Consider the following 14,345-nt stretch of genomic DNA (forward strand, 5'->3'; position numbering starts at 1 on the left):
TAGTCTAAAATGACCAAAATTATAGTTTATATGAGAAATTAGAGACTAAAGATTGGCTGGGTATCCAAAACGTTTAGAGCTTTGATACTAAGACTTTGCAAGCATAGCACAGAAAATAATACCGAACAGGCATGACACGGTTTTCAGCAATTTATGTGACAGGCCTCGAAACTAAGTTTTTTCGTGGCTGTCAGCCACTCAATAGATTACTATTGCTTTTTCAGACTGGTGAGTGAAGCAAATCTAGCAGCTACTTGCACATTTTACCAGCATTTGGCTCGTGGCTGGTGCCAGTCTCCAACCATGGATATGCAACAGGCCTATTTCACAAAATGGTGACCGTGACCAGAAGCAGGGAATCCCCACGTCTGGTCACTACTTTCGTATGATCTTTTGCTGTTTGAACTGCTACTATGGAGCCTGGACAGCGCATTTTCTCCCAGTCACTTATATCTTTGCCCAAATTTACAATTGCAGATGTTGTTCGTCTTGTTGAAAATTTTTAGGGAGACGTGAAAAGATCAAAGTTGGACAAGGGATATAAGTTCAACTAACCTATATGTTCATGTGTTTGTACATGTCTAGTCTCAAATATAATTGCAGGGAAAGTGAGGATGCACCGACTTATAGGCCAAACATCTGTATCAGCTGATATCGGCCTTGTTGACTGCTATCAGCATAAAATGAACCAGCGGCAGTGACTGATGTATTCCTGTTGTGTCACATTAATTTCGCAGAGGCTAACAAGCACGGCTCCAGTATGACTGCGTTGCTAGGACAGTATAAAACCCTTTGGATGAACAGAGATTTTCGCCAGGGCACCTTCAGGAAAAAGGACGCAGTAAACTCACGATCCAAGCCTCAGGGAACGCACCCTATTGTTTCCCTGATAATGTTACATTGTGAACAGCAAATCTGTGTTGCAATCAGCAGGAGAGCTAGTTAACGTTAACTGATAGCAGTCAGTGTGCAAAACTAACAGCTAAAGGAGGATTTGCACTGAGTTACACTGTGATGCGTTCAAGCTCTATTCAGTAAAACCAAGTACTGGCTGTAATTATACTGTTAAAATGATGTGTTCAAATGTAATGTTAGTCTTGTTTTGGCAAGAAACTTGAACAGTTGTCTGAAGGAGAAATCTGTTGATGTTTTCACAGCTATATAAAACAGATAATAGAAGGGGGTTATGATTAATATAGTGAAAAAGAAAGTTGCTTCATAAATGTGTATGGTTTAATTTATGCCTGTTCATGCTGCATTGACCATAAAACAGTTCAGTTATTTTTAATAATAAAGATGTCTTCCCTGGCACAATGAAATAAGCAACAGCAACAACAAAGTTTTAATCATCTTCCAGAACTAAATCAGAATCTTTATATATGTGGTGACTGCCTGACTTTTCCTTGAGCATCAGCCTCAGCACAAGCTTTGCACACATGCTATCTCAATCAAAGTCTGTTCTGTTGCTGCTATCAACTCTCTTTCATTTCTCGGCCATGACCCACAGCCAGCCGAGTGCCTCTCCGTGATGAATGCTCCATATTAAAACAAGATAAATATTGTGCATATCTTAAAATATTTACAGTTTATTTTTCTTTAGTTTATTTTAACAACATTTGTCTCCAAATAGCCGATAGAGAGCGAGTATTTCTAGACTCGAAACCAAAACCGAGGGATATTTCAGAGGCATGTCTCAAACCGAGAGAGGTGGCAACCGCTGTCAGCCAGTCTAATGTGTAAATACTGACACGGACTTGCATCAGCAGAACACACACACATACCCACAAACCCACAGCCTCACTGGAGGGAAGCCAAATGCTGCTGAATGCGAGCATATCAAAAGGGGACACAATAACAAGAAAGTTAAAGGTTACATGTTGTCATATTCTATATTTTTCTTCTTGTCAGCAAATCCCACGAGCACAGCCGAACAAACAGCGAATGTTTCCACTAACAAGTATTGTGTGTGTATCAAGGCCTGATAGATCTTCCTCTGAGCCGTAGAGCTCCATTGTTGTCCAAGAACTATTAACACCACATGTGCCTTCATTACCACAAAAACACACACTGTAGTTTATTTTTGACTCCCACACACCGTCCTGCTGCCCCAAATACTACAGCACCAAATGTGGATTAATCCACAGCTGAAAATAGTCCCCAACAAATGTACTATTTCCTCCTGTTCATTTGATAAAAACTAGAACGAGTTTTAGCAGATTTCTGAGCCTTTTTTTAAATTGAAATATATATGTGTGACTTATTAATTTTTGCGACTAATAATTAATTGATTTTTCTTGTCTTGGCCTTTTGATCAAAACATATCAGTTTAGTTATATTCCAGTAAATTAAATTAAAACCCTTTTAGATAAGTTTTGCATCGTGCTTTTTTAATCTTAACTTTTATCGCAGCTCACAGCATAACAGTCATTTGTGTGGTAATATTGTAACTTTTTTTCATTGTATAAATGATCAATATTACAAATACAAATTAAACTTTAGGTAGCCTACTAGAGTAATATCAGATATTGCTTTTTCAGTCCACTAGATACATTTAGCTGCTGCTGCAAAAATGGCTTAAGAGAGATAAAGAGACTGAAAACTTTATCTTATTAGATAAAACAGATGTTGACAAAATTTCCAGTTGAAAAAAGTTAATAAATCACAATATATTTTATAGTAATACTCAGTATATCACAGCATATTTAAAATCGCAATAATATTGTATCAAGGACCCTCCTATCAGCAACCTCCGGGGCTGAAACATTAAGTAACTGTGAAAGTGCCAAAAATTGCAATTCCTCTAATGGCCACTGGAGGCTGACTCTAAAAGTGAGTCAATCCGCATAGACCTCCATGTTTAAATGCCCAACTGTACAGCACAAATAAATATGTTTACAGTCTGGTACAAAAAAACAGTTATCCATCTCTATAGCTAATTTACCTGTTCATGACGACTGTACCAGTGGTGAATTTTTATATAACTCACCTGTTTAAATCTTATTAAAGTTATGCATAGCGAAGGACATGGCTGCTTGAAGTGACAGGTGGCTGTTGACAAGTTGCTGCCAAGGCAATAAGCTGGTTAAGTAACATAACCATGGCGTAAACCCAGGTTCAGGTATAGGCATAGCCGTAGCTGACTTTATTTCAGTGGTCCTTCATTTGGTTTGGTTCACTTTCACACCGCACTTTTTAAAGCAGACCAAACCGCCTGGAAAACGTCACACAGTTACAACAGCTGCTCGTTTGGGGGCGGTATTGCCCGAAATGACCACTGACCAGAAAGAAAAAAAGCATGAGGAAGAAGAAAACCCAGCTCATCAACTGGCCAGGACCGAAAACGGAAATCCATCCACCTTTCGCCAGCTTGGTCACCACAAAAACAATGGACCATATATCAAGTAGCGCCTGCACCTCCTCACTACTCCACGTCTGCCCACGAGACATCTTCCAACCTTTTCTTTTCTTACCTCTGCTTCTCCTGGTTCGCGCTGTTGGCTTTGTTTTTTTTTTTCTAACCAAAATGCTCTGCTCTCTACGTCACTTCCTCTCTTTGGTTCGCTGGATAGTCCGTTTGCATTTCCCACTGTAAGCGAACCGCACCAGGGTTCACTTACAAGTGAACCAAGATCTCCAGTTTTTAAGTGAGTTCGAATGAGCGTTCACACCACTCCAAACGAACCGAACTATCCGTGGAAGCGGATTAGGGCTCATTTAAAGCGGACCAAATAGCGCCAGTGTGAATGCGTCCTTAACTGTAACATTTTGGTTGTCTATAAAGGTCAAGTTCAGCGTTTCCTTGTATTGTAAAACCCTCAGTCTAGACAAACATGTAAATTCAGTGGTTCAATCCGGCTTCCAGCATCTCAGAAATATCCCGAGAATCAAATCATTCCTTTCCAACAAACATCTGGAAACTGTTGTTCATGCATTCATAACCAGCTGTTTAGATTATTGCAATTCCTTGTGCAAAGAGACCTTGATCCAAGTTATATAACAGATCTTTTATTGTCCTCAGCTCCTTCTTGCACCCTGAGATCCTCAGATGCATCTTTTGTTGTTGTTTCAAGGTCTAGATTAATTCACAAAGGTGACAGAGCCTTTGCAGTCAGAGTTCCATGACTTTGGAGTGACCTGCCTGAGAAGATCAGGGCTGCATACTCTGTCTTATCTTTTAAATCGCTTCTGAAAACCTACTTGTTTAAAATTGCCTTTTGGTGAATTCAACTGCTTTATTATTGCATTTTTTGTGATATGTATTCTATATTTATTGCTTTTATCTTATTGCTTTGTCTTTTATTCAGTTTTGAAAGGCACTTTGTAACTGTGTTTTGAAGGGTGCTATATAAACAAAGCTTATTATTATGATAAGACCCTCAAAGGAGTTGACTGTTTAGTTTTTCCAGTAAGTATATTTTGTTTCAATGGTTTCAAGCTTGTGTTTCACCGGCAAAAATTAGCATCAGCATTATCACAGTTAATCATAGCTTTATATGCACCGTGCTGAACAAGCGAGCACCTAGCATTAGCATTAACCTCTGGTTACTTCTGGCGCCAAAAATCCAAGATGGCGTTGGCAAAAATGTCAAAGTCAAGGCTTCAAATGGAAGTCCACAAACCAATGAATGACATCAATGAATATTTTATACACTAGATTCCACTAGAATACAATACACTGGTGCTAATAATCTGCATACTGTCATTCTGAAACTGCGTTTTAAACAATATTTATGCTCACTTGACATTATTAAAATCTACATGTGCTCTTGACTGCAGAAAAGTAGATCTTGTTATGGAAAGAAAGGTCACCATAGTTTTGGTTTATGAAATGAACAGCTTCTGTAGGAATGTCTGTTGGAGTGTTTCAGACAAGGCTTGTTAAAAATAAGGAAAATATAGACCGACACCTGGCTGTTCCTTTAACATCATACTGCAGGAATATCCCAAAAAACAAAGTATAGACCCATCATTTGTCTTTGGACCAGCTTCAGTTCTCTGTGCTGCTGTCACCCGTTATTTTGTCAACGTGCAGTAGGTGAAAAAGTCTAAACAAGTCATTGTTGTTGGACAGCAGGGTTAAGCGCTGACAGCCTGCTGGGACAATAGTGACATTGTTCAAAAGCTCTGGGTGAAGGAGCGGGGGGCGGCGCTGCATAGCTGCAGGGCGCCACTCACCTTGGGTGGTTTGAAAGGGTAGTCTGGTGTGAAGGCGATGTCCAGGAAAAACACTCCACCCTCGTACACGGAGCCTGGAGGGCCCAGGATGGTCGACCTCCACTCATAGATGTTGTCTCCTTTGGGACCGGCACTACAATCACAAAAACAAAAAAGAGAAGGAAGAAAACGGGAGAAATTTAATCTACCAGCAGGCGTTCAGAGAGGAAGAGACGCTCTAATCGTGTAACTCAATTTTCTCTGCAGCAGCGAGGGATTGAATAAATAGTGTGTGATTATCAGATGTTAAATCAGCCGCACACAGCTGCCGTTTAAAGTTCTTTAAGATTATGCAACAGTACTACTGTGTAAATAACAAAGGCTGCATCTGTAAGCTACGAGAAATGATGAGTATGATCAATGTCATGTGGATGACTGATCTGTCTGGGATATGCGGGCAAGCATGAAACACACACCAAACAACCCCCCCTACACAAACACACACACACGCACACTAACAGGAAGGTGATGAGCAGCAGCAGCAGCGGCTCTGTTTCCTCACTGTTCATCAGCGATTCACCGTTGGGCAGCTGGCTGCTGCTGGGCTCCATTGTTGCCTTGATTCTCGCCACAAACACACACATGTACACACACACACACACACACACACACACATGTACACACACACACACACACACACACACGCACAGCTGTGAGAAGAGAGGCACTAATCCAATTCCATTTTCTATTGGAATTAGGCCAGATGCCCCTGTCGGTTTCTTGTATTACTTTTACTTTCATCATTTACACAGAGAGAGAGAGAAAGCCAGCGAGGAAGAGGGAAGGAGGCCGAGTCAGTGAGAGCATGTGTGAGGTACATAAATGTAAGATGAGAGTGTGAGTGGAGTTGTTCATGTGAAACAGCAGCCTGTTGTAAAGCACCGGGCCACTGCAGACCTATTTCTTGTCGGCGTGTTTGGACACAGAGAGGAATTATGGGAGCGGGCCGGGGAAAGGATGCCGACATGTTCTCCTGGATGGATAAAAATAGTCCTAGAGAGCGATAGTGTGCCGGGGCCAACGGGGGACAAGAGGGCCGATAAATCGCTCTGCTCGGCACGAGGCTGCGGCCTGATTTGACACTGATGGAGAAATCTATGTTTATGTGTCAAGTAGATTTTTATATACCGATGGTTGTAGAACAGCACTGCCAGACTTGGGTAGACGACAAAATATGGTGATTGATTTTATTAATTTTTTTTATTTCAGAATGAAAACACCAGCTCAGTCAAGAAAGAAAAAGTCAAGATAACAATAAAGCCCTAAGGCGTATTTCCATTGTGGTCCCTTTGTGCCTTTATTGATTTTCTTATTATTAGATTTTATTATTGTAACAGCTGTCCTTATTCTGGCACTGAGCCTAAATACTTAAAACAAGCACATGTTCATCCACTTTTCAAAAGCCAAACTTCCACCCACAGCTTCAAAGCATCTACCGACCCTTCTCTAAACTGCATTTCATGCCCAAAATCTCGCCAAAAGTGGTTTCTAGGTGGCTCCATTAAGACTTACAATCAAACAATGCATTTTAAAATCTGGCTTCCACTAATTTTTGGCAGTGTAGCAATACATTGATCTGGATTGATTTATGGATTTAATGATCAATGATTCAATATCAGTTAGATGAGATTAGACTAGATTGGACAGCCTAATTAATCTTCATAAATATAGACACCTGGCCTTCAAAATACATGTTCTCTTGGCTACAGTGACCTCAAGTGAGATTGGGTAAAGGACAATCACTGAGCCAGCCTTTGCAAAGTGAGAACATTAATACATATTGTCATTTTTAAGTTGTGCCTTTATTTTAAAATTCCCATGTCACGTCTGTATCTGTGTCATTGTTTCTGTCCGAGCACACCTCCTTCCTAAACACGCAATGCAATGGCAAGTAGCCAAGACAAAGAGAATGAGGATATTTACTGATATTGTCTCACACTGATCACAGACCTCCGAACTTAATCGTATTGAATTCAGACTTTGTTATATTAGGAAATATCGTATCGTGATGAAAGTTCTGATTTGCAACCCTTCCAATTATCACACTACTGTGACTGGTGAGACAGACACTGTAGACCAGGGATGTCAAACTCATTTTAGTTCATGGGCCACATACAGTCTGATTTTATTGCAGTTGGGCTGGTCCAGTAAAACCACTGCATAATATCCTTTAAATAACAAACACTTCAACATTGTCCCTCTTTTTGTTTAAAGAAGGACACTTTAAAAATGCTAATCCATTTACAAGACAGATGACAAACAGCCTGTGATGTCTCCAGATGAATAAGTGCAATTTCCTATACACTTCCACTCCTGTGTAATAATCCTGACAACACCACAGCAAAATTAAGTGAAAGAAAGGAACTGTAAAAAGCCTCTGAGGCAGTATGTTACATGAAAAAAGCTACTCACTGTTGCTCCTGAAACCTGGCACCTCTTAGCCTTCACAACTGCATCACTATTAGGCAGGGTCAGACAGTGGGCCGGACTGGACTCTTTGGTGGGCCGGTTCTGGCCCCCGGGCCAAATGTTTGACAACCCTGCTTTAGCCCATGAAGGCAGTGGGTCATGTCAGTAGTTCTGCGCTAATATTGTTTTTCTTGTACCACTCGGTTTTCGGTCACAATTGTGATCTATTTTCCTTCTGTTAACTCACAGTGTCTAGCGGTGTGCCTCAAGGCTCCATACTTGGTCCTACACTGTTTTTTACTTTTAAGTTGCCCTGGAATAACATCAGCTGGTGTGACATTTTCTACCATTATGTGCAGATGATACCAGTTATACTGTTTTTCTGAAGCCTAACAATTTGGATTTGAGACTGTGAGCTCTTCATAGCTGTCTCAGAGACACTGAATAAAATGGATGAACCAAAACCTCTTCCAGCTGAACGTCTACAAAACTGTGATGTTAATATTTGCAGCAACTCCTGTTGTTCAAAGAGTAACTTGGCTGTTTAAAAGCAGCATTTCACCAACCTGTCGAGTTTTACATCTGTTTAACCTCTGACCACAGCCAACAGTGCTGATGCTGTGATGCATCTGAAACCACATCTAACAGTGATGTCACAGTGCACTTCACTGCAACAATGTGAGAGGTTAAATCACCGGACATCAGCTAAAACAAGATTTTTCAAAGGGTGGTTTCATTGGTTTCATTACCGAGCCATGTAATGCTGGTTTGCAAGAATTTTAGAATCTAGTTGACTAATTTCTATCTTTTAAGTCACTTACAGTTTTATTGTTGCTGTGCAGCTTTTATTACGTACTTTGTGAACATCTGTTTTTCAAAAAGTGCTATGTGAATACACAGTATTATTATTAGTAATATAATAAAAGGTTTCTGTGGAGCGTTTAAGTGTTTTACGATGGTCTTCTCTACACAGAAAGGAATAAAACTCTAAGTGACACACACAGCTTTTATTACAATGATTATTGCTTTTATTATTTCCTCTATTACACTTAATGTACCCTTTGTGACAAACCACAAAGTCAAGTCTGTTACACAAGGCTTTTTTATTTTAATGAATATCATCACATAAGAGCAACTGTTGGTGAGCTCAATCCACAAACTACCAATGAAAAACCTCGAAAAACCCACTATTAGTAAAATCCTTTTGCAAGGTAGACATTTAAAATCATCCTCTAGGCCTCTTTGGCCAACCACTGATTTTTCTCTCCACAAAGTTCCCACAGTTCAGTCTGCAGCATCTGGAAATGTTTAGAGCTCTGCCAGCAGCACCTCCTTTTTCTGTTTCTGCAGCCTGGTACAAGCCGCTCCGACAGGAGGGCAGATTTGGGATCCAGTAGAGAAGGATCTATATTTCTACCACCTGCCTAGGCCTGTCAAAATGATGGAGGGCGCACACCTCCATGATTCCCCTCAGGGTATGCTCTCTTACCAGCTTTAAACTTGACTGTCTTTATGTTTGATTGCTGGGGAATTATCTTTAAGAATCTGGGATCTGCTTCGAATATACCAAAACTCAAGCCGGAGGGGAAAGGAGCGCTGTACATAATGAAGGCTGCATGGCGATGATGAACCCGGCTATTTCCCACGGTGTCAATTTCAACACTATGAGCCATTATTAATGAGCCTGGAGCACTAAGAGCACCCTGCTAGAGGAGCTCTATAATTAAGATGAGACTGTTTCTGTATCCTTTAGCTCCCTTGCAACTGTGAAGTTTTGTAAGAAATGACCACTGAAAAATAAAAAGATTAACTGACCACATCAACTGTAAAAGGTGGATTTTCCCTTCTGAACTGGGTTGTTTATTTTCACTGAGGAAGGCAAAAAATAAAAAACAAGACAAAAATATGAACATCCCCTAAATAGCCAGAAGCATGCTGTGCTCCACCCCATCCCACACAAGAAGACATTTATATCCTGCTCGCACTTTGTAGTTGGATGCAATCAGTGCCATTTATTTTTAGTACAATATCCCACTCAGTACATATACTGGTCCAATTCTTTCACACCAGATATGAATGTTCAGATTACAAATGTTTGCTTTACGTTAAAAAACAACTGGTGCAAAATAGGGATGGGTATCGGTGGGATGCTACTCCCCTTATCGATACTCCTTATCTGTTCTGTTCTTTATCGATACTTTCATCAGTTCTTTCAGAACAGGTTTAGAATTAAAACATAACCTGGATCTTCCCCATCCATGGAGCAAGCGCACCAGCACTTCCTTTAGCCCCGCCTCCTTCTGTCACATGACTTACAGCAAGATAATAATACTCTTGATTCGGCTATTAGTGAGTTATACAACTTTTGGGAGACCCAATGATTTAAATAGGGGCTATTTAAGTTTTCGTACTTGGAAGTTGATGCACCTTCAAAGAAAAATATCCATTGAATTACACACGCCTCTTTTACAATTTAAGTTACAAGAAAGTCTTTTTGGCCATCATTTGTTTGGATTTAATTTAGGCTGTCATATTTTCTGCATAAACTAAAGAAAGGTTTTTAGTTACTTTTTCAGGAGAAAAGCATCAGAACCTTGGAATATATTTTAGATATAGGATTAAACACCTCTAGGTTTGAGGACCACAAACTGTCTACAGTGTCTTACTTTGCTGACATTTCTGTGGTGAAAGAATCCTAAAATTAGACTGCAAGTGCAATCTTATGCAAAATAATGTCTGTATAATTTAAAATTTAATCGACAGAGTCAGGATCGTATGGATAGAGACAATTAATTAGGTTTTGCTTCAGATATTAAGACCTTAGATATATATATATATATCCCTGCATCCCTGCAGTCAGTGTATACACACACATACACACACACTCCTTTTGAAATTCAATACTATCTTACTCTCACTATGCACCCGACCCCACCATCTCAGACTACCTTTCACCCGTCCCTCCCTTCCATCTCTTTTGTAGCTCTTCCTGAAAACTATTTTTACTCAGGCACACACACACACACACACACACACACACACACACACACACACACACACACACACAACACACAAAANCACACAATAGAGGAGCTTTCACTGGTGGCTACACAGGTTTGCTGCGTTTCCTCAGAGCTCAGCTAACAGAAAAACTCAGACCTGCTCTGCAGTCTCAATTTAGCACAGAAATGCTGAATAATGCTGAACTCAGTGGGTGTTTGTCAGTTTTGGCTGAGATAGTAGCCATAATGTGACAACTTGTTAGGACATCACAGAGAAACAACAGCGTACTCAGTCACCTGGGGCCGGGAGTATGTCAGATTACGCTTTTAAACCTTTATTTAGCAAGGAAAAGTCTAGTGAGCTCTGCGCTCTTTCACAGCAACTCCCTGCTGCACACATTGCTCACACACATTCAGACAGGCACAATCACAGCCTTGTACTGCTGCAGCAGCAGCAGCTGGGAGCTCAATGTCCCACTCAAGGGCACCTCCACAGTGGTTGTTAAGGGAGCAGAGAGCACTTTTCTTCACATAGACTTTGCCAGCCAGTTTGGGAATTTGATAAAATGTTTGGGGATTTGAAATGTTAACCTTCTCTAGCTTCAAAGCTACTGCTGATTTCAGATTATTGACTCAGTGACTACATTTACATGCACAAAATATTCTACTTTATTCCCTTATTCCGAAAAAGACAATATTCTACTAAAGTTCTGTACATGGCTAATGAATATTTCACTGATATTCCTGTTTACATGCAGTCTTGCATACTCTGATTAATGTGCCCTAACACGTCCTTTGTCACGGCAAAACATGTAAAGGTGGAACGGCTGGAGCCAGTTGTCCCATTTTGCTTCTTTGCATCATGTTAGGATTTTTTTCAAAGTTTTCTTCCTGTGGCAGACTTGTTCAATCTTGCAAACACAGTCTCCTTGTTTCATTCCTTCAACCATCTTCTTGTAAAGGTCGACATTGCGATATTTGCGCCTATCCAAAAACCTGCTGATATCCAAGTCTTTCATAATGTGTAAAAGTAGGCGTATTTCTCCTCCTGAACCAGAAATGTGGGCTTCTCTTTGGCCTTGCAAACTGCTGGCGAGTTGGTTTGTGCACCATGCGTCTATGACAATGCACAGAGCTGACCATAAACAGGCGAGAGGCCGTGTGTCGCGAACTCCTGTAAAAACCCCAGCTGAGACGCATATACCAAATGCGCTGTATACATGTCCAAAGAATGCTCCTAAAACCTGAATAATACCAGAACACCCTAAAGGTGTGTAGTAGTTAGAAAATGCTACACTCGGAGAAACTGAATATGCTGTTTACATCAACTTCTAAATATAAATATCAAATGATGCGCACCTTTTAAAATTTGTGGATGAAGACAGAATTGGCATCTTTTTATAATTTCTGAAAAAACACAGCATGCACAGTTTGGCTTTTGTTTTAATCTTTGACTTATGACAGAGAAACTTTCAAAGTAAGAAGATGAAGGGTAGAGAGTTAGAAGTTTATCAGTTCATTTAATTGGAATATATGTTTTACGGCCTGAGAATTCACTTGCAAATGCTTCAGAGGCATGATGATTAACAGTGTATTCATTACACCAACCTCACATCGACCAGTGTTAACTCACAACTCAAGAAAGGTATATCCTCTGCAACAGTCACACTGTGGTTCCAACTTCAAATGCTAGAATATGATGGAGACGAATAACATGATTTACAAGAAGTCTATCTATCTATCTATCTATCTATCTATCTATCTATCTATCTATCTATCTGTGGTTGTACTTTCTGCTTCCAACTTGTAAAACAAGCCTTTGATTTTCTGAATTATCAGATGAAATCCCGCTTGCTCTGCTTCATTCCAGAGGTTTAATTTTCCATCTAGCACTAAACAAATCATCTGGTGCAAAGCCTGCAACATAATATATGACTCCTTTCATCTCACGGGAACCCTGTAGAAGCCCTTCTTTCTTCTTCCACTCTGCAAAGTAGCCTATAAGAGGGGCAGTACTGGCAACCAGGCCTGCCTACATATCAAACATCCATACTTAAAATAACTCTGCCAACCAGTCAAGTCCTCCAACTGATACAACCACATAGGTCGTATGCATTGAGAGTGGTACAACCCGAAAACATAGAGCCTCTGGAAATGTTGGCGTGTTCTCAAAAATAATTTGTGACGCATGATATCAAAGAACAATCCTCCAGCTGTGTGAGACTGCTGTGCTACATGAATCAACACCCTCCATTCACTTACAAATTTCAGCACAGCATGAGGAATGGTCAACATCAGCTGCTGCTCTAACACAATAACAGTCTGCACATTGTGACTATTCACTGTTGTATGGAAATTACCTTTAAGAGTCAACACTTACTGACAGTTGAATACAATCACTGCTACACCAAAAGAGAGTGAGAGAAAATGAGGAAGAAAGAATAAAAAGCAGCTTGTCCTGCTTTGGGACAGACCTCTGGGACAGACGTTAGCTCTGTGTAGCCACAATAATAAACACTCTTTTAAAATCTCTGTGCCGTGTAGAGATCAGTGGAGCCGAGTCCCACTGCCACGCAGCCACCCCCAAATCATACAAAGAAGCTTACAGTGAGGAGGGGGGGGTGGCAGAAACAAGACCGTTTGCAGTTTAAACAGAGTGCTCAACACACACGAGGGCTGAAAGACACAGTGATGAGCAAGTGTACTCTGCTTCATCATCCTCTATTCCTCTCATCAGCCTCAATCTCCTCAGGCTGAAAACACACAACAGGCATCCGGAAGAGGAAGATAAAGGGCATCGATTGCCCAGCGTCTTCAAAGATCTCTTCAAGGACACACTGTGCTTTCTCCTGACCTTTGTCTCTAGTCTGTGATTGAATGTGTTGGCTAATTATGGTTTGTCAGTTCAATGGTTTAATAGTATCTCTCTGTTTGATTTCTTTTGTTTGTTTTTTATATATGGGGCGACATCTTGTATGTAAATGCACAAATTTAATTAAAAAATTACACACATCTTCCCCCCGACAGCACAGATGACTGTGCAATCAGCAAAGTTTCAAGGTGGACACCCGAGATTAGTGTCACCAATTCAGTATCTGACCAAATGTCTCCCCTTATGTTCCTGAGATATGACGTTGAGTAATGACCAGAAAAGTGATGTTCTGTGATGTCACAGTGATGTTGACCTTTGACCGTTTGAATACAAAATGTCATCACTTCATTATTTTATCCTATGAGACATTTGTGTGAGATTTTTCATAACTAGTGTAAGAATTCTTGAGTTATAGCCAAAAACATGCTTTGGGAGGTCACAGTGACCTTGACCTTCAACCACAAAATTCCCATCAGCTTATTCCTCAGTCCAAGTAGGCAATTGTGTCACATTTGAAGAAATTCCCTCAAGGTCATGTTGAGATATCACATTAACAAGAATGACAAGGATGCAAAGTCACACGGACCTCTGCCCTTTGACTTATGACCGCTAAATTGTAATCAGTTCACTGTTGAGTCCAAGTGGACATTTGTGCCAAATTTGATGAAATCCCCTCAAGCTGTTCTTGAGATATTGTGTTCACAATAATGAGGAAGACAAGGTCAGAGTGACCTTGACCTTTGATCTATGACCACCAAAATCTAATCAGGTCATTGTTGAGTCAAAGTGTACGTTTGTGCCAAATTTGAAGAAATTCAGGAGAATGTGACCGACCGATAGACGGACGA

General features: G+C 40.4%; 2 protein-coding genes across 2 annotated transcripts in view; both read right to left on the minus strand.

Annotated features, from left to right (window-relative positions):
• rpl15 (ribosomal protein L15) overlaps nt 1-14,345 on the minus strand; it is a 993,591-nt gene that overhangs the window by 61,979 nt on the left and 917,267 nt on the right. The gene's annotated exons all lie outside the window — the stretch shown is intronic.
• The window catches only part of LOC126383912 (ubiquitin-conjugating enzyme E2 E2-like), an 84,144-nt gene that overhangs the window by 16,302 nt on the left and 53,497 nt on the right, over nt 1-14,345 (minus strand). Inside the window, exon 4 of the mRNA XM_050034666.1 lies at nt 5,176-5,308. Coding sequence (XP_049890623.1) covers nt 5,176-5,308 — 133 coding nt within the window. The remainder of the gene's footprint in view (nt 1-5,175; nt 5,309-14,345) is intronic.

The sequence above is a fragment of the Epinephelus moara genome, chromosome 22, assembly GCF_006386435.1.
Source record: "Epinephelus moara isolate mb chromosome 22, YSFRI_EMoa_1.0, whole genome shotgun sequence".
NCBI lineage: Eukaryota > Metazoa > Chordata > Actinopteri > Perciformes > Serranidae > Epinephelus > Epinephelus moara.